Source organism: Prionailurus bengalensis, chromosome B1, assembly GCF_016509475.1.
Source record: "Prionailurus bengalensis isolate Pbe53 chromosome B1, Fcat_Pben_1.1_paternal_pri, whole genome shotgun sequence".
Classification (NCBI taxonomy): domain Eukaryota; kingdom Metazoa; phylum Chordata; class Mammalia; order Carnivora; family Felidae; genus Prionailurus; species Prionailurus bengalensis.
This window is the reverse complement of record NC_057344.1, coordinates 44,603,363-44,624,569: the sequence shown is the minus strand read 5'-3', so window position 1 is coordinate 44,624,569 and position 21,207 is coordinate 44,603,363. Positions and strand designations below refer to the sequence as shown.

The 21,207-nt window shown below is 41.5% G+C and overlaps 2 protein-coding genes and 1 long non-coding RNA gene across 4 annotated transcripts in view; 2 read left to right on the top strand and 1 right to left on the bottom strand.

Annotated features, from left to right (window-relative positions):
- Positions 1–1,400: 1,400 nt before the first annotated feature.
- On the top strand, positions 1,401–4,040 carry LOC122473549. The gene is made up of 2 exons (XR_006294698.1): positions 1,401–1,511; positions 3,365–4,040. It is a non-coding gene; the product is annotated as an uncharacterized LOC122473549 (long non-coding RNA).
- On the bottom strand, positions 3,792–14,489 carry LSM1 (LSM1 homolog, mRNA degradation associated). Its single transcript, XM_043564221.1, has 4 exons — positions 14,246–14,489; positions 9,769–9,837; positions 8,298–8,413; positions 3,792–4,305 (listed from the first exon to the last, which is right to left on the bottom strand). The coding sequence occupies exons 1-4, from the start codon at positions 14,289–14,291 to the stop codon at positions 4,135–4,137; spliced, it is 402 nt and encodes a 133-aa protein (XP_043420156.1). The 5' UTR covers positions 14,292–14,489; the 3' UTR covers positions 3,792–4,134.
- A 196-nt stretch (positions 14,490–14,685) lies between these two features.
- The window catches only part of BAG4 (BAG cochaperone 4), a 30,795-nt gene continuing 24,273 nt past the window's right edge, over positions 14,686–21,207 (top strand). The window contains exon 1 of one of the 2 annotated variants that reach the window (XM_043564200.1): positions 14,686–15,104. In XM_043564200.1, the coding sequence (XP_043420135.1) occupies positions 14,835–15,104 (270 nt within the window). In that variant the 5' untranslated portion in view covers positions 14,686–14,834. The remainder of the gene's footprint in view (positions 15,105–21,207) is intronic. The other variant, XM_043564208.1, reaches the window with a different exon arrangement.

Sequence of the window (21,207 nt, the reverse complement as noted above, 5' to 3'; positions counted from 1 at the left end):
GAGGCAAAGTGGTGAAGAGAGATAGGAGAAAACAAAAGAAGAACTTGATTTTATTCTCTACTTCAAGACCCCAGGCAGAACCGGAGAAGCAGAGAGGTAGGGGAGTCCTAACCAAGTGCACCCACCCAGATGAGTAAACAGCCAGCCTCCATTTCCTAGGGTTGGTTTTCTAATTTTTTCAGGCTAGGAGATCAAGGGATGGGATAGGAAAAATTACTTTTGATTTTGGATCACTTAACTGGATACAAGACCTGCTTAGTTGGAAAGCAAGCGTCCACCAAGCAGTCTCTTGCTCTTCTTACCTGGGAGCTGCTGGAGGGTGATGGAGGTGGGGCATGGCAGTTGGGAAGAAGACAGGCTGAAAGAAGAGCATGTTCTTTCCTTCCAGCAACCTTGACGCATTGTCCCCTACCTGCAACCTCATGTTTCCCTGGGATGCTCTTCCAGACATTTTTACATCAGTTCTCTCCACTCTTCACACTTGGAGGTAAGAGCACATCTCCATATTCAGTGTAAGGGTCTCTACTAATCACTCCTGCTGGTTGTTCATTGGCTCCAGCTGTCCACATGTTGAGTCTCATGGGCAAAAACCTGACCTCTCTTGGATTTAATGAACAGTTGACCCTAGAACAGCAGGTGTTTGAACTGCACAGGTACATGTATACGTGGATATTTTGATAATTAGATACATACGGTACAGGATGGTAAATGTATTTTCTCTTATGATCTTCTTAGTAACATTTTCTCTGGCCTTTCTTACAAGAATCCAGTATATAATACATAGAACATACAGAATACGTGTTGTTTATGTTATTGGTAGGGCTTCTGGGCAACAGTAGGCTGTCAGCAGTTAAATTTGTGGAGAGTCAAGAGTTACATGGGGATTTCTGACTGAGTGTGTGTGGGGGGAGGCTGGGGTCCCTAACCCCTGCATTGTTCAAGGGTCAAATGTAGTTTTTTTTTTTTTTTAATTTTTAAAAAATGTTTATTTATTTTTGAGAGAGAGAGAGACAGAGTGTGAGCAGGGGAGGGGCAGAGAGAGAGAAAGACACAGAATCTGAAGAGGCTCCAGGCTCTGAGCTGTCAGCACAGAGCCCGACGCGGGGCTCAAACTCACAAACCATGAGATCATGACCCGAGCCGAAGTCAGATGCCTAACCAACTGAGCCACCCAGGTGCCCCTAGTCAACTGTAGTTCTAACAGGTTGGGGGGTCACCCTTAGGAATCAGCGGCATTGGTAGAGCATGTGTGCATGTGACCTTTTATCACAGATGACACTCTGCTCAGCTCATAATAACTCCAAGGTGACAGCTCAGACTAGACTCTCTTGCTACTTTCCTTCATTATGAGCAGAGTGTCGGTTGTAGCTTAAAGCTGCAGGATTGTTTCCACACGAGAGCATCGGCCTGTAACATCTGCAACCAGGATGCCTTCTTTCTACCCGAGAACCCTGGCTTCTAATGGGAAAGGAAGTTGGATGGAGCTCATCTGGTAACATGCCTTTGGAAAGGTGAAAAATGCCCCCACAGATATGTACATACATAGAACTTCTTTTGGGGGAGAATGGGGGTGTGGAACTGTTTGTTAATTGCTTCTCCTCTAGTATTTTCTTGTAAGGTAGTTCCTGGGATTGGTTCCCTAACCTGGGCAGTGCTATGAATCTCACGTATGGCTCTGAGGCTACAGCTTGCCTGGTGTGTCTGCTGTCTGTACTGCACTCTGCCTGAGCCTGCCAGCCCTATACTCTTGGGAGCAAAATGAGACCACTTTCAGCCATCTTCACCCATGTAATACCTCTGGGTTCACGCTGACAGGGCTTCCCTGAAAAGCCCTGCACAATGAACAGTGTGAGACTATCTGGCTTTACTAAATATCCAGGACCTGTTAGTTTATCAGAGCCAGGGGAGGGGAGCAGATACTGTGGTTTAAATTAGCTAAGAGCACGCAATATAAGGTCAAGGGCCAAGGAAAGGGAAAAAGAACAGCTGGGAAAGAGATACGCTGCTGTACTCAATGTCATCAGAATAAAGATGGACAGGAAAGGGGCTTTGGTAGATTATCCTTGTCTCCCTAGAAGGCAGCTTCCTGGAAACCCCTATTGGAAGAAAGTATTAAAGATAATAGAAAAGTGTGAACTGAGCTTGATTCTGAAATCTAATAATGGAAGAGAGGGCTAGCAATGGTCCAGGAGAAAAAGCACCAGATTTCAGTATCTGCAAAAAGGCTGGGCTGGGCAGAGCTGAGGGCGAGCCATTGGGCCGAGCAGCCTGGAGACCAAGGAAGGAAGCAGGTAGTCATTTCATCCTTTGGGTCAAACTCTTAGCTGCTGGTTGTGTGACAAAAGGTTAGAAAGCAATGATCAAAACTTGCTAAGGCTGGGAAATTCTATTGTGGAAATTAAGTCCCTTTTTCTCATAAACGATAACTCGTTACTGCATTCAGAATTGTTTGAAGGAGGCTGAAAAAACAAGAAAACCTAGTGAATCCAAATTTCTTGAAGGTGTCCGATGTTCTGATGCAGTGGTGCTCAGAAAAAGATGCTGTAATTCTTGTAGAGATACACAGGTTTTTCAAAGGTTGGTGATGGTTTTTTTTCCCCTTTCTGTGTTAATAACAAATTCTGGTTATTAAACAGTAAGATTAGAGGCAAAACACTAGATAAATCATTACGTGCAATAGTTTCTTCACAAATTATCTACTTTAAGGGGGCACCTGGGTGGCTCAGTCGGCTGAGCGTCAGACTTCAGCTCAGGTCACGATCTTGCTATTCTTGAGTTCGAGCCCCACATCAGTCTTGCTGCTTGTCAGCCTGTCAGCACAGAGTCCGCTTCAGATTCTCTGTCCTCCTTCTTTTGCCCCTCCCCTACTTATACCCTCCTCAAAAAGAAATATTAAAAAGAAAACAAAAACCAAAAAACAAATTATCTACTTTAAAATCAATCCAATGATGAATAGCTCAGCAGTCAAATGGTTTACAGATATCTGGGGCAGTTTTAAAAATACCTGAACCTGTAAAACGTTAAGTATATTTAATACTGTCAATACACAGGGATTGGATACAAGTATCTAAGGAAAAGTTCTTTGCTCAACAGACTACAAAAAGGAAATTATCTGGAGTAATTCCACATTAAAAAAAAATGGAGTCAGAGAGATTAGCAGAGAGAACAGAGTTATCAGCCAGTGTGTTTGAACTCCTAGTTCAGTATGCTGCCCATCACACTACACTGCACTCTCAAAACACGGTCTGTTACACTCCCTGTATAATCAGCACCATGCCAGCAAAGTGGCATCCGCATGGGTTGTTAGCCGGGAATAACCTAGATTACCAGCCACTGAAACACCACTTCATTTGTGCTTTTTGAGGACATAGAAGAGGCTCAAGACTCAATCCGAAGAACAGGAAAACCTCATGAAATTAACAGAAGATTTAGAGAAGTCACCTTCGTAAAGTGCTGTATCTGATGGGAACACAGTTTGGAATAGCTGTCGGTGAAGCAGGACAGCAAATACAGTTGGGATGCTGTTTCTCAAAACTGAGGCTTCTGTTCTCATCAGTAACTGCATACCTGGACCGAAAGCTCCTTCCTCAAGCCTGAAAATGCGTTTGTCTTACCAGACAAAAATACAAAAAGGGGAGAGGGGTGGACCTGAAAATGTTCCTTCACAACTAACTAGCAACTTGGAACTCTCAAAGCACGGAGCAATCGCAGTCCGTGGACAGCATTTACCACTGGGAACAGAAACTTAATTTGTCAATTCACTGGCGGCAACTCAAACTTGGGAAATAACATGAGTTTGGAGATTCATGTTTTATTTACAAGTAAATGAAGAATGTCTCCTGTGAACGCTAATTTGGAACAAGAACAACATAAAGAAGTAGTTGCTGGCTCCACAGTGACGTGTGAAAGGAGTCCTTGCTACTGGTTTTTCTCAAACAATGATTTTGTCATTAAAAAGGAAAAAAAACAACAAAGCCATGTGATTTCTTCATGTTGCACATGCGAAAGAATTCAAAATAAAAATGACTTTCCAAACTCTACAGTCTCTAGTCAAACGTGTGAGGAGACCAGGATGTCACTTTCATTCAGTGAGAGCCCCTGCTTCCCAAGAGCCATGGCCTCTGAGCAAATGACTTAATACTCATCAAGAGTATCTGCTCGAGGAATGGAGAGACCCCGATCCTTAAGAGCTTGAACTTTCAGCTTCTCGGCTTCCAGCTTGGTCTGCTGTTCTACCCTTTGTTCTTCTAGGATTTCTTCAATAGACACTTGCTGGAGGGGTGTGTCACTCTCCTTTTCCAAGTCCTACAAAATAAGCAGGGTTGAAAAACTTCCACGACCAAGAATAGAAAATATTATAAATCTTTAGGCAAATGGATTCCTATGCCAGGCTTGGGTTATTTTTCATGATTGTGACACGGCTGAAATATCCTTCTCCTGAGGACAGAGAAGTTTCACAGAGAAATGGCAACACTACTATAGAATACATACTTAGATGAACACAGTATTGGGGATCAGTACCAGTGTGTATAGAAAACTTTAAGTTATCTGAAGTCCTACATTACTCAAGGACTGTTTTTCTTAAGAAGATGACATATATGCATATATATGTATGAATAGCTATTTCCCCAGCCCCAAAGGACACAAGGGAAAAGTTACTGAGGCCAAGATGGCTTTAGATAAGTTTTGTATTTTTACATGATCAAAGTCAGCTTAATTTCTGGGGGTTGTGGCTCACTAAGGTAGAGAACACTGATTCAAAGACGTACCCCCACCCAAAGACAACAAGTCTTCTAGGGAAAACCTCATTAGGCCAGTTAGGTTACTAAAAATCAGCTTGGCTCCACTATTTTAATTTAAAATATTTTTGCATTAAAAAAAAAAAAGTTATTTTTCCCCCTATTTTATTTTTTAAGTAGGCTCCACCTCCAGTGCAGGGCTTGAACTCACGACCCTGAGAGCAAGACCTGAACTGAGGTCAAGAGTCAGACGCTTAACTGACTGAGCCACCCAGTGCCTCATTTTTCCCCTTATTTTAAAAATACACACTTACTGTATGAAATTTAGAAAACAGACCAGCAGAAAAAAAAATTTTTTAAGATTATCTATAATTCCAGTATAGAACAATATTTTGGTGAACATCCTTCCAATTTTTCTATGTATATACTGCCTTTAAAAAAATCTGCAATGCAAACATTAACTGTAATTTTTTCACTTACTCTGGCATCATATGCTTAATATTTTTATGTCTGAACACCTTACAAACATTTGATAACTAACTTTTCATGCAGAACCTTGCTATAAAAGTATCTCATTATCCACAGATTGTTTATTCTCCTTAAACAATTCTGTGTTTCTGTAACATGGAAGGCCAATACACACAGGTATTCTTCTCTTCCTCTATGATTTTCAGTAATAAAATTCTGGGAAGGCATCAACACATCGACAATGTGCTCCAGATGCTCCAGCCTACCCCGGATACTAACACTTCATGTGCCTGCCAAGGCCTCAAAAGCCACAGGCAGTGACAGCAGATGGAAGATTCTCACCAGAGAGGTTAGAAAGAAAGCCAAATAAATTACACAAGTCCTGCCCTGGGTCAAATGTTAACTGTACTGGGCAAAATATATCTAATCAAATGTAACCTGCCCTCACAATCTATGGGTAGCAGCTGCAGGGAAGATAAGGTCTTAGGCCGGTGTACTGCTTCTTGGACTTTTCAATATGCTATTCATCAAGCTATGCATGTGGTTATGATGATGCCAATTCCCAACAAGCAGTCTTATTACTTAAGGTTGTGTGCATTACTGTCCTTGAGGCAGAATCCAGGGACTTCTTAAACAAGATGTTCACAGAATCTAAATAGTTTCTGGGTATGAGCTTCCCTAGGGCTGGTACTTAATTTCTTCACACTGACTATTGATTTCATAAGCTGTGTATGGTTCAACTTACTTGAACCGTTAAGTGTTTAGTGGTACCACTGTAGAAATTTTGCAGCATCCAAACAATTAACATATAAGAGTACTTTCTCCACAAAAGGGCCCCTAGGAAACAATGAACCTTCAAGAACAAATGCAAGGTCATTCCTCCCCACACACATATACATCTACACAGGGGTACATTTGTGCCAACGTTAACTGGCACACAAAGCATTTCTGTGGTGTTTACAACTATAAAACCAAAGCAGAGTATGTATGAATATTTTAACTTAAATCTTTTCCTCTGATAGCAAAGTAGTATGTTTCCTCTTTAAACAATAGATTGAGAAAAGTATAAACAAAGGAAAAATAATCACCCACACTCCTACTGTCCAGAGAGGGGTTAGCTCTCTTAATATACTGGCAACAACTTAACATTTACTAGCCCCACTCCCCACACCCCAGGATACCAGAGTGCTGTATTTCAACTTTTACATATTATGACGGGATGACAATTTCAACTGCTGAACAGTGCAAAAAATGATCTAATGGACCAAAAATAGCAACCACAAAAACATTTTAAAAATTAGAAAAAACCATTTCATACATTTCATAGCAGCACTTAGCAATACTGCTATTTATTGATAATACTGATTAGTAATCTCTAGCTGTTTCAACATGAGGTCTCTAAACCAACCTGATCCTGGCAGAATTATCTTACTTTCTCAAATGGCTTATTATTGAAAATTGCTACAGACCAAACCACTCCACTCCAAAGACTTATGTAAACCTAACTTAAGATGTGGGTAGGTATTGAGAAACTACATTGAAAACAAAATAGGAAAGGATAAAATTAAGCAAATGCCAAAGTTTTTTAGTTTGATTTTCCTGACAAACCCAATAATCAGAAGCAAAGTCAAAGGTTTTAGAGAAAGCATTTTTAAGTAAATATTTTATGTAAAACATGGAAGTCAAGTTTTATCTTCTTTTAAAAATGTCTGTGAATCACTATATTGTACACCTGAAACTAATATAACAATCTGTTAACTGGAATTAAAAACTTAAGGGGCACTTGGGTGGCTCAGTCAGTTGAGCATCCGCTCTTGATTTTTTGGCTCAGGTCACGATCTCATGGTTGGTGAGATGTAGCCCCACGTCAGGCTCCGTGTTGGAGACTGCTTGGGATTCATTCATTCATTCTTTCATTCTTTCATTCTTTCTTTCTTTCTTTCTTTCTTTCTTTTCTCTCTTTCTTTCTTTCTTTCTCTCTTTCTCTCTCTCTCTCTCTTTCTCTCTCCCCCCCCCCCCCATGCTCACTCTCTCTCTCAAAATAAGTAAACAGACTTTATAAAATAAAATAAGGGGCGCCTGGGTGGCTTAGTCCGTTAAGCATCCAACTTCGGCTCGGGTCATGATCTCACAGTTCGTGAGTTCAAGCCCCGTGTCAGCCTCTGTGCTGACAGCTCAGAGCCTAGAGCCTGCTTCAGTTTCTGTGTCTCCCTCCCTCTCTGTCCCTCTCCTGCTTGTGCTCTCCTTTTCTCTCAAAAAATAAACAAACATAAAAAATTAAAAATAAAAAAAAATTTAAAAAGCTAAAAAACAAAGTGTGAGTATTTCTAATAGTTATATATGATTTTCTAATAGTTTTGTATGTATATATGCTTACATATATGTATATGCACAGTTATGTATTTACACACACAGATCTACAGTATAACAGGTTAGAAGACTTAACTTTTCACATGCCAACTGGTCTTCCTGGCATAGATACACAGCTACCTCTTTAGTTGTGAGCTAAGAATCCAAGTGAAGCTGAACTCTATTCTCAGGACTGGTAACAGATGGCTTCTCCTACAGCCATTCTTTCCCCTTCCCCCTTAAAAAACAGGGACATCATATTGTACATGCAATGTGTCTTTCCCCCAAACCCTGCTCATTAGCTTTATGTCATGAAAACCTACTTGTAACCAATTGTTTAAATGACTGCAAAATATTCCAGTGTATATAAATCATTCTTTATTGAACTATTCATTTCTTGTTAGGTATTAAGTTTTTCAATTTTCTGCTATTAAAGATAACAGAAATAATATATTAATGAACATATTTGTACCAGATGGTATTTTTGTATCCAGTAAAATCAATGATACTTTGCTGCTAATGGGATCAAAATCTTTAAAATGCCAAGAGGCACTGAAACAAAGTTAATTATTCTCTGTAATTTTCCTTTTACCACTCTAGCTTTCCTAAGCTAACTTGGTGGTTTCCTATGAGAAGCTGGGAGAAACGTGAAAAATGTATTTTTTCCTTCTTAAAAAGACAAAAAGAAACCTAACTAGCATGATTATCAAGACCCACAGCAGCTTAACAGTTTTCACTTACTATTTCTCCTAGTAGGACCACATTTTCTCCTCTGACCACAAAAATCCCTCGAGGAATATCACCGTATTTTTTGCCCACATGAATACGCTCCACAGTCTGATGTAGCACTAAATTAGCTATAAGTGTATAGGGAAGAAACAAAGATATTTAGTTCAAATTATTGGGTAAAGGTCCACAACTCAAATAATCAGTTGAGTAGAAAAGATTTAGCTAAACATGATTTTAAAATTTTCTAATTCTGGTCAAAAGCTAAAATTTGAAATAGTCTTCTCCTATTTCACTAAGACATACCACTTGGGAGAGACTTCTAAACAATTGCAAACTGAGAAAGCATTTGGGATTATGTTGCACTGATGCATGAATGTTGGTGGGAATCAGTCACAAAAATTAACTTCCTTTATCAGTTAAATTGAAAATATCAACATGAATGTAAGAAAATACAAAGGAGTAGGACACTTGGAAGACTCTAAAGCCTAAACAACTGCAGAGATCAAAATTTTTTAAGACAAAAGCAATCTCTCTATGTCGTGTGGGTATGTGTATATGACGATTTACCAAAGATTTAACTTTGTTTCAGTACTTAGGATTCATTTAACCCAGTGCAGGTATCCATGGGTTATGACATACAAAAACTTTTTTTCACACTGTCAGATAACCATACCTGGTAAACTGAGAATAAAGCATTTGCTACTCCCCCCCCCCCCAAATAATTAGACAAATTTGACTTACGATTCAGAACTCTAATCTGTTAAGAGTAACTACTTTTCTTTTAAAATTGGTACTATTTGTCTTATTTGAAGAAAAGCAAATATCTATGTTATCTTCCCCAATTCCTATAAAGTGTTTCAATTATGTTACTTTTCCCCATGCCCAAATCCACTAGCAGGAATCCAACAAATGTTGGTATGAACTGAGAAGTTCCTTGAAACAGAAGCAAATATAGATCTCTTTAGAAAAATGCAAGGTGCAAAACAAAGATCGAGACTCTTGAGTCTGATGTATCCCTAAAGTGTAAAATCTTGAACTTAACGTTGGGATCCCTAAAAAGCTTCCGGAAATACCTTCTATCCAACTTTCATTGGACAGGGAGGGATTACCTTCAATGCAGGAACTGCTTTGAAGAGTAGTGGCACCCAAGCCAATGTACAAATGAGCAGCTTTTTCAGTGGACTGAGTTTATTTCTATCATTTGGCTCCCTCTACTGGGGAAAATAAAAAAACAGTCCAAAACATTGTAATCGTATGTTCTAGTGAAAACCAGTTTTAGAAATACAAACTTGTAAATACTAGCTTTTGAATCACCTAATCATAATTTAGAAAACAATGATGTAATCACTCAAAACAGTATTCCATTATGCCAGACACTTGAGAAAGCTGCAGGTAAGTCAATTTCAACATGAATTAACACAAAAATACATAACAATGGTGTCTCTCATTATCCAGAGGATAAGACTCCACAACTAGTACATACCGAATTGATCAATGCTTCTTAAAAAACCTATAAGTGTCCTTCCATCTCGAAGCAGGACCAAATGCTTTTCTGGGGAGAGGAAAAAAGATCTTTAAAAAATGAGAACTGTTAGCTTCAGGATTAGTTTACAGGATTAACAATAAAAAAAAGTTAATAGCAATTTAAGCTCCACCACTTCCTCTTCCAATGTATTTATGGCAGAGTTCATTGGGAAATTAGAAAGAGGACCAAGGTATTCTGGGGTTTAGATGACAACAGTCGTGGTGAAAAGGAGCAGAAGCGTGTGGCAGAGTGGGCAAAGGACTGGGTGAGGAGCACGGAAGCATGACTCCCAGCTCTAGATGTTAATGTTGGCAGTTAAACCCTCCCAGTGTCATGTCAGTTTCTACATCCACAAATTGAGAAATTTAGTCTAGATGACCTCTGTGATCTTAATTCCACAATTATTTTCCTCTCAACTTAGAAGAGCTTCTGTTTCACCCTTTGGAATCAGGGAAGGTTTTATTTTTTTTTTTTATTTTTTTTTTTTTGGGACAGAGAGAGACAGAGCATGAACGGGGGAGGGGCAGAGAGAGAGGGAGACACAGAATCGGAAACAGGCTCCAGGCTCTGAGCCATCAGCCCAGAGCCTGACGCGGGGCTCGAACTCACGGACCGCGAGATCGTGACCTGGCTGAAGTCGGACGCTTAACCGACTGTGCCACCCAGGCGCCCCTCAGGGAAGGTTTTAAATACAAACAATGCCTCAAGTGAAATAAGGATGCTGACAATCAGCTAGAGCAAAAATTCATGAATATTTATTGAAAGCTATGTGTTGTTCTGGGGCTGAGATATACAGTAGAGAAGACTCAAAGTGATCAACCTTATCAACTTATATTCCTGGTGGAGGAAGGCAAAAAACCAAAAAACGACCTACTGTGATTAGTGCAATGTAATAACAAACAAGACAGCAGGATAGTATGACGAAGAGAGAGAGAAAGTAGCTAGGAAAAACCTCTCTGAAGAGGTGACTTTCAGCTGATACTGAAGAATGACAATAGGCCAGTTGCTAGACTAGGTAGCAAAATTCATTAATTTCTTTAATGCCATGAAGTACTTACTAGAAGCATAACAGAGAAACAAGACAGTGATTCTTCCCTGAAGGAATCTGTAGTCTTCTTTGGGCTATAATTAAGTATTACAAGAAAGCAAATCTTAATTATATGAAACTGAGAGAAACTATTTAGCTGGAGGAAGTATCTGAGTTCAACCTTGAAAGGTAGATAATTTTTGGCCTCTGGGAAGAGTGACAGGGAAGGGGAGAGAAAGGGAAATCTGTAATTTAGGCAGCAGGAAAAAAAAAAAAATAGGTCTGTATGTATCCATACGTTTGGCTAAAAGTTGGGGGTGTAAAGGGAAGTCACAGGAGATAAGTCCAAAAAGTACCAGAAGCAGGTTCAGCTCGCATTATGCTTCACAAGAAAACACTGAAGACTGAAACGGCAGAAAAGGGAGAGCAGAATGTGAGACATGAAAAAGAAACCTACGCCAAGGCCAATGGAAATGGAGAGGCAGAGAGAACTAAGACTGTGTGTGATCCTTTTTCCTTTTTAGAGAAAGAGAGAGAGAGACAGCACCAGCATGCATGCAAGAGAAAGACAGAGGAAGAGAGAGAGAGAATCCTAAGCAGGCTCCACACTCAGTGAGGAGCCTGATGTGGGGCTTGATCCCATAACCCTGGGATCATGACCTGAGCTAAAATCAAGAGTTGGATGCTCAACCAATTGAGTCATCCAGGCACCCCAACACTATGTAGTTCGAAATGATGGGACTGGTCAGCTGAGTCTGTAAAGGTGTGGGAGGGTGGAGGGGGTGAGTGCTGAAGAGAGGAGTTAAGGAAATGTAGGAATTTTGAGTCTTCATGTCAGGGCGGGTCATTTATCAAAAGTTGGGAATAAAAGAAGCTTAAGGTGGAAGACTATTTAGGTATTTGTGATTCTGAAGTGCTAACCAGGACACCTATGTAGAGATGTCAACAGGCAGTTGTAAATGTTAAGACTGGAATGTCAAAGAGGTCAGAATTAGAATTTTGGATAAGTCCACAGGGAGGTGATATAATTATTAAAGTCCAGGAACTCTCTTAGAGATTTAAAGAAAGAAGCACACCAAAGACAGAACCTAAGGGACCACCTATTTTAGGGAATAGTGAGAGTTAGGTAATAAAATCACCAAGTATCAATCTGGCGAAATCAAGAAAAGAAAACAATTAAGAATCTAGTAGTAACAGTATCACAGTGCTGCAGAGGGGAGGGAAGAACCCAGAAGAAGGCATCAGACTGCTGCCTTTCAAGAATACAGCTTCAGGGGCACCTGGGTGGCTCAGTCGGTTAAGTGTCCACCCTCTTGGTCATGATCTCACGGTTCCTGAGATTGAGCTCTGCTTTGGGCTCCACGCTGACAGTTCAGAGCTTACTTGTAATTCTCTATCTCTCTGCTCTTCCTCCGCACATTCTTGCGGCACGCTCTCTTTCAAAATAAATAAACTTAAAAAAAAAGAATGCAGCTTCAGCGGTATGATGACAAGAAAAATCAGACTGCAGGGGTAACGGAGGTGCTCAGGAAGTAGAGTCAAATGGAGAAGATTAAAAAGGTTTGGGGGTAAAGATAGGAAAAAAGGAATGGGAGTCTGCTGAAGAGACGTAACTGAGAGAAAATATGAGATGGACACACAAGAATATAAATGAAGGAAAGAATTTAGGGGAAGAGAGAAGATATGAGAGGAAAAGGGTATTAATGGAAGAAGCAGTGGGAAGAAAGAGGAATAAAAGAGACTGAAAGGGAGAAACACTTCCTACTCAGATGAGACAATGAATGAATATGCAGAAAGACTGAGGAGAGAAGATGAAATTGTATGTGTGGTTGTGGGGGTAGTGAAAGGTGCATAAGAATTGTTTCAAACTTTTTAGTAAAGGAAGGGGCTTGGAATCTACAAAGAACAGGTTAGAGGTCTTTACTACATTATTTTTAGTAAAACAGCAGAATGTATTAGGGGCCTCACATAATTCAGATATACAAAACGAGAGGTGGAGGCAAAAGGGCATCCACAGACGACAGAAATTGAAGATTTCATTACATATTACAGATAAGCTTGTGCAGTTCTTATTCATATATGAATATGGTCCAATTCACACTACACTTTCTTTTGACAGCAAAATCACTAATTTTGATTCAAAAAATGATTTCAGACAATGATAAAAAGAGAATATGATCATGGACTCACTTTTTATTGTTATTATTATTATCTTTTAATATTTAGTTTTGGGAGAGCACAAGTGGGGGAGGGATGGAGAAAGGGGGACAGGATCCTAAGCAGGCTCTACACTGACAAGTTGACAGCAGTGAGCCCCATATGAGCTTGAACTCACCAACCACGAGATCATGACCTGGGCCGAAGTTGGACCCTCAACTGACTGAGCCATCCAGGTGCCCCTTATTTTACTATTTTTTAAAGATTTTAAGTAATCTCTACACCCAACATGGGGCTCAAACTCACAACCCAGAGACCAAGAGTCGCATGCTCTACTGACTGAGCCAGCCAGGGGCCACACAGACTCACTTTTTAAATTTGCATACACAGTAACTGTGATTGTTGTGACTTGTTCAAAACCGTGTAAACCATTCTACAGCAATTACAAGTTAATGAGACAGATCACACGATTAAAATTATAAAATGTTGCTTGAGGAATAATTCACAGATGAGAGCTTAGAAAAAAGGAAAGATAGGACAACTATTAAGTTGGCTCCTCTTTTGTACAGGACTGTACTCATCTTCAGGACAATTACTGGCAATAAGAGATGTCTTATTAGTAGGAATAAAAGAAAATTGTCGAACAGAAAAAGAAAAAAAAATTGGAAGTGATTCAGCCTTTCCAGAAAAGTCAACACCTTGTCTGACAGCGATCTCTACTATCATAACCTGAAAGTGCTTAAGACCCTTACGGTAGAAGAATATTGCAATGACTACACAGCATAAAGCCTATGTTTAGTGTCAATTACGTCCAACCACTGTTGGTCTTAAATTTTTCGTTTCTTAATGAATCCTTTCTCTATTCTGATTCATCCACCATTAACAACCTGGTACTTCGATATATCGCAGGTGGGAGATAGTAGACGGGGGGAGGGCAATTTTCGTGTTTGGGCCTCAGTAGCCGCGTCCTTCCACAGCAGGACTTAAATTCTACAGCTTGTGGCTTACCGACCCCGGGATTGGTGGAGGCTGCCACAGGCAGGGCAGAGGTAGACGGCTAGGGGGTGGGCAAACGGGGCGTCTTGCGGCTCTTCACTCACGTGGAGGATGTCAACGCCAAACACCCTGAATTGTGTCAAAAACACACTCAACCCGCCCCAGACTCATTCTACGAGCCCCTTCCCGAAGAGATACGCGCCCAGGAGGAAGGATCTCACCCCGGACTTCATCCAGGGGAGATGAGCTACTCACTGTCGATGTCCTCGATGAGGCTGGCGGTGCCGGGCATATAGTTCATTTTGAGCTGAGATAAGGCTGCAGTGTACAGCGGCGGTGGCCCAGCTTGTCCAACACCTTCCTCCGACCGCAGTCGCCGCCTGGGCGGGACTGGGACAAGGACCCCGACCAGGAGCAGCACTTCTGCCCCGGCTTTCAGCAGCCGGGGCCTGCCGGAAACGCCTCCATATTATTCCCACCCACTTCCGGTACCACGTGCCCGTCCTCAGGAAGAGGCGGGACTGTCGTGCGGTCCCGAGACAACATTTCCCCATCCCTGATAAAAGGGGAAGAGGAATCTAGATTGACTAGATGGCAGGGAAGACGTATTCTACCTATTGAGGAACGCGGTGCTGCCGCCTGCCTTCTTACTTCCCAGACCCCAAAGTCACGGACCTCCGTTCCTCAATTGTCGGGACTCGACAGCCGAAGGGGCGGGACCGGGTCTGGGATTGGCTGTTGTCGGCCGACCCCTTTCACTGCTGTCCAGTTCCTCTCGCGGGCAGGCGCCTGCGCAATGGGACGGTCGTGGGGGGCGGGAAGCGCTTAGGGGCAGTAGAGCCCCATGTCGGCCTTGAGGCGCTCGGGCTACGGCCCCAGTGACGGCCCGTCGTATGGCCGCTACTACGGGCCAGGGGGTGGAGATGTGCCCATGCACCCACCTCCGCCCTTGTATCCTCCTCGCCCTGAACCTCCCCAGCCTCCCATTTCCTGGCGGGTGCGCGGGGGCGGCCCGGCTGAGACCACCTGGCCGGGAGAAGGCGGAGGAGGCGATGGCTACTATGCTTCTGCAGGCGCCTGGTCAGAGACAGGTCGAGCTGGAGGAAGCCACCAGGTAAGCTTTGCGCCATCTGTCCCAGGGGGTTCCGATAAGGGGAGTCTTGGGTGGGGGGTGAGGGCCATCGGGATTGATAAACCTCCAGAGTTCATAATGGATCAGGTTTCATATTTGTTTTCCTTATGGGAGGATTGGAGAGACGGAGACCGGAATCGTGGCGGGGGCGGGGGGATATGCTTGTGTTCTCTTTGCTTTTCCTTTCCTGCTTCGACCATAGTAAATGTGTCTATTACCATTAAAAAAGGAAGAAAGATACTGCGCTGACTTGCTAAGCTAAGTAGCAGGCTGCGGAGTCTCTCGCCTAGAATTGATGTTGGGCCGGAGTGACCTGGACAAGCTTTTCGAGCTCTGACAATTTATCCTGCGTGGCTCATATGGCCGGCTCTCCCCAAGAAGGGAGGTGGCTGCAGCCCCCGCTGTCACTCAGCAACCCCTCCCGCCGGGAAGGAGCGGTGAAGGAAGAGGAGGGATCCGGCATTTAGCCCTTTGCCCCTAATACTTTGCCCAGGATTGAATCACCAATAATCAGTGTTAGAAAACACCTTTACTTGGATTATTAACTTAATCTTCACTGCGGCTGCAACGTAAATGTCATCACAGTCTCCCTATTTTATGCTTAAATAGTTGGCTCTGAGAGGTCAACTCACTTAACTTGGTCAATAGAGGTATCCCCGGCTTTTTGAAGGTTCACCTCATTGCCACTTCAGGTTTTTCAGGAAAGACCTACATTAGTGCCTATTTTTACTTAACGAAAAGAAATCTGAAGAAGAGTTTTGCTCTCACGAAAAAAGGTGAAAAGCGAAAATAGCTTCAGCGTTTGTTTTGCAGCAAGCAGTTGTAGAGGCAGTGCGCAACTGGGCAGTGAGAGTGGCACCGCCAAGCTTCTTCCCTGGGAACTGCACTCCGCATCTCAGTATCATGCTGCCATAGCTTTGAACTGTGTCTGTGAGCATCTGTGTTTTATCTCGATTTATTTTGTGCATCCATCAGCAGGATATGTCCTAAGGTATTAGAAAAGCCTCAGAAAGGTTATTTTGAGGGTCTGGGATTGCGCAAACGTTTTTCATAAAAATTAATGGTAATCGCTTTTTCGCCTTATGCCATTTTGGCTTGCAAAAGATTTCATAGGAATGTCCTACTTTCAAGATAGCAGGGGAAACCTGTACACTCGGATTTACAGCATTTTACTCCTTGTATTCTTGCCAGATATATACTCTCTTTTGCTAATTTCAGTATTCTTAGTAGAGAATTATTATATGGTGAGGTGCACACCTCTGTTTTTGTTCAGTAATTAATAGCATCTTCATGGGTTGAAAATGTAGTAGTGAAATTCTCATGCATTGCTGGTGGGGATGTAAAATGGTTCAGTGCTTTGGAAAATAGTTTGGCAGTTCCTCAAGCATTAAGTGTAGAGTTAGTATATTATTCAGCAAGTTTGCTTTTGATTATGTACCCAACAGAACTGAAAACATGTCTACGTAAAAACTTACATGTTTTTATGACCAACAAGCATGTTCGTGGCAACATTACTCAGAGCAGCCAAAAGTGGAAATAACCCAAATGTCCATCAACTGATGAATAGATAAAATATGGTTCACTTATACAATGGAATTATTTAGCCATAGGGAGGATATAAGTACTGATATGTCCTATGATGTGGATGAACCTTGAAAACATCATGCTACATGAATAAAGACAGTCAGAAAGACCACATACTGTATGAGTTCATTGATATGAAATGTCCAGAATAGGCAAATCTGTAGAGAGAAAGATTAGTGGTTGACAGGGGCTAGGGGGACTGGGGACTCTGAGGTGATGATAAAGGGTATGGGGTTTCTTTTTGGAGTGATGAAAATATTCTGGAATTAGATAGTGATGATGATTGCACAACTTTGAGTATACTGAATATACTAAGAATTGTACACTTTATTTTTAAAAAAATGTTTATTTTTGAAAGAGAGAGGGAGAGAGGGAGCACGCGCACATGCGAGCGAAGGAAGGACAGAGAGAGGAGACAGAGGATCCAAAGCCAGCTCTGTGCTGAGAGTGGAGAGTTCAGTGTGGGGCTTGAACTCACGAACGGAGAGATCATGACCTGAGCCCAAGTAAGATGCTTAACTGATTGAGCTGCCCAGGTGCATCTGAATTGTACACTTTAAAAGGGTGGGTTTTATGCTATGATAGTCCTATCTTTAAAAAAAATTATGCGAGAAACAACATGTTGTAGTAGCGGTTAATTGTGAAGAAGGGTTATATATTTTTTTGTCTAAATCTGGAATAAGCAGGCTATGGAACTTTAGTTCCATGGGATCAGAGTGATGAAATGCTTGGCTTATAGGTAGGCAAACTAGACCGAAGATCAGGGGAAAGAAAAGAGAGGACCGATACACTTCTCCTTGGACTTGCAGTATTCTGAAAACAAAAGTGTGTTTTCTGGGCGAGGTTAGAGAAGTTAAGATTTTAGAATTGTGTAGGGTGTTGTAAGGTATGGTTGGAGCATAGGTGTGCATGTAAGATGGGTGATGGTGCTGGAGTAGGAGTGGTTGGCGATGAAGCTGGAATGTGTTATGGGTATTTGTAAACCATTTCAAGAATTTATCTTTCATGTTAGTGTTCTGGAAACTTGAAAAGCATAGGATGGCAATTTCTTACACAGGAATAGAAAATTGATGCAAAAGATATGCATGTTGTCAGATGTTGCAAATGTATTTTCCAAATTCATTGTCTTTTAACTTAATGTGGTTTTTGACATATAATACGTTTTACATTTTTATATAATCAAATATGTCAAAAAACAAAAGGTATAGGAGGGGGCACCTGGGTGGCTCAGTCGGTTGAGCATTCAACTCTTGATTTTGGCTCAGGTCATGATCCCAGGGTTGTGGGATTGAGCTCTGCATTGGGCTTCATGCTGAGTGTGGAGCCTGCTTGAAATTCTCTCCCCCTCCCTGCCCCTCTCCCATGCTCATTAGCGTGCACACGTGCTCGCTCGCTCTCGCTCTCTCTCTCTCTCTCTCTCTCTCTCTCTCTCTCTCTCTCTCTCTCTGGGGCCTGGGAGGTATATATAGGAGACTTTTGAATCTTACTACTCAAAAAATGCGGTCCATGGACCAGAAGCTTCAGTGTCACCTGGGGGTTGTTTGAAATGCAGAATCTCTCCTACTCCATACTTAATGCTGCAGTTTAGTAAGATCCCCAGGTGATTCTATGCTTGTTTATGTTTGAGAAGCACTGCTGTATAGAATTAAAGATACTGATGTGATGTTGCATTGAACCACTACAAGGACTTGACTCTGTATTAACATATGTAAATATGCAGGGGAAGAAAATGGAAATCTAACTATCCCTGTTTTCTTTCTTTCCTTAACTTGTTAGTTATACTTACAGCACCTTCCCTGAACTAGCAGCATCTGCATTCCTTAAGAGCTTGTTGGAAATTACGTATGTTAGGCCCTGCCCCTGCCCTCCAGAATCAAGTGTATATTTTAACAAGATCCCTAGGTGATCTGCATGTTACCCCAGAATGAGTCATCAGAGAGAGAGAGAGCTGAGATGGAAGCTGGAAGCTGCGGGGTTGGTGTCTTACAACCCAGTCGTGGAAGTGATAGACCATCACTGTGTGCTCTGCGTCATAGAGACCAATTCTGCTGTGTGCTATGGTCACAGAGACCAATTCTGGTACAGTGTGGGAGCCATCCCCCCAAAGGTGAAAATACCACACTAGGGGATCATTGGGAGCCATCTTAGGGGGTGATTACAATGGGAAGGACTGGGGAAACAGCTCAGTTATGCTCTCAGAGTAGTTCAGAGGAGAGGTAAAAAAGGCAAGCATTTGAACAATGAATGTACACAGCTTTTTTTCAACATTTTGTTACAAAAATTTTCAAACATACGGAACAATCGAACTACACAGTGAATACCTATGTAGCCACCAACTAGATTCTGTAATTAGCATTTATTATATTTGCTTTATCATACCTATGTAGCTTACTCTTACTTTTTTTTTTTTTTTTTTTTTAAATTTTTTTTTTCAACGTTTATTTATTTTTGGGACAGGGAGAGACAGAGCATGAACGGGGGAGGGGCAGAGAGAGAGGGAGACACAGAATCGGAAACAGGCTCCAGGCTCTGAGCCATCAGCCCAGAGCCTGACGTGGGGCTCGAACTCACGGACCGCGAGATCGTGACCTGGCTGAAGTCGGACGCTTAACCGACTGCGCCACCCAGGCGCCCCTCTTACTTTTTTTTTTTAGGTTATATATTTTTTTTAGTAATTTCTACATTCAACATGGGGTTCAAACTCAAAACTCCAGGATCAGAGTCACATGCTCTTCCGATTGAGCCAGCCAGGCACCTCTATCTTACTTTTTGAATGCATTTCAAAGCAAGTTGCATAGATTTGAAAGACATTTTTAAAAGTGTATGTCAATTGGAAGTGAGGGAAGCTGGAGAAACAAGGTGATCCTGAGGTTTTAGTATTTCCTAGGAGTAAATATTCCATAGTAATAAAAAGGAAGAGGAACAGGTTTGTGTTTTTTTTTTTAACTTGTTTTATTTTTTATTTTTTTAAAATTTACATCCGAATTTGTTAGCATATAGTGCAACAATGATTTCAGCAGTAGATTCCTTAGTGCCCCTTACCCATTTAGCCCATCCCCCCTCCCACAACCCCTCATGTAACCCTCAATTTGTTCTCCATATTTATGAGTCTCTTCTGTTTTGTCCCCCTCCCTGTTTTTATATTATTTTTGTTTCCCTTCCCTTATGTTCATCTGTTTTAGTCTCTTAAAGTCCTCATCTGAGTGAAGTCATATGATTTTTGTCTTTCTCTGACTAATTTCATTTAGTATAATACTCTCCAGTTCCATCCATGTAGTTGCAAATGGCAAGATTTCATTCTTTTTGATTGCTGAGTAATACTCCATTGTGTGTGTGTGTGTGTGTGTGTGTGTGTACATATATATATACCACATCTTCTTTATCCATTCATCCATCGATGGACATTTGGGCTCTTTCCATACTTTGGCTGTTGTTGATAGTGTTGCTATAAACATGGGGGTGCATGTGTCCCTTCGAAACAGCACACCTGTATCCCTTGGCTAAATACCTAGTAGTGCAATTGCTGGGTTGTAGGGTAGTTCTATTTTTAGTTTTCTGAGGATCCTCCATACTGTTTTCCAGAGTGGCTGCACCAGCTTGCATTCCCAAGGAGGAACAGGTTTTAATGGGAAGATAATAGTTTAGTTTTGTACCAGAAGAACTAGTGATTGTTTAATAGAGAAGCTTAAAAAAATACAAAGACTTGGCAAGGGTTTATGTGCTACATTTATTTCATTTCTGTTGGAAGTCGGTTACTCATGGTGCTTATGATGTGCCAACCTCTGGATGCAGTGTATATGATTGATTAGAGAGAAGTTTATGATTTTGTTTATGTTTTGGGTTTTTTGATGTCACCTTTTTTTTTCTTAAAGATTTTATTTAAGTAATCTCTACACCCAACATGAGGCTTGAACTTAAACCCCCCAAGATCTAGAGTCACATGCTCTCCCGATTGAACCAGTCAGGTACCCATTGATGTCAAATTTTAGAGTCTGGCTTCCAGGAGTTGTTGGTGGGACAAAACAATAGATGTGGAGTTAGGTGAGTGATGGGGGATGGCCATAGTAATTTGAGAGTTATCAGATTGAAGCATATTCGAGGTACTAAACTGGGTAATGTTCCCGTGGGAGATCTTTAAATAGTGATCTAGAATAGTGACAGAGAAAGAGGATTCCAGAAGGAGACAATCAGAATATGTGGAAAGACAGTAGGGAAATCAGGAAAGTCATGCAATGCAAAGCAAGCAAGGACGTAATATTGTTTTGCAGGTAAGTGGTAATGAGAACTGAAAAGATGCTGTTGGATTTGGCAATTAAAAGGGCCTTGTTGATTTTAGTGATGACAGTTTAAAATCGTATTAAAAGTAATGAATAGGAGGTTTGGGTGAAAGACAACCAGTGTAAAAACTGTACTTCCAGAAGTTTAGTAAATGAGAAAGTTAGCTGATTGCAAACCAGGATTGAGGGAAGAATTTTTAGGATTAGGTGATTTTGAATATGTT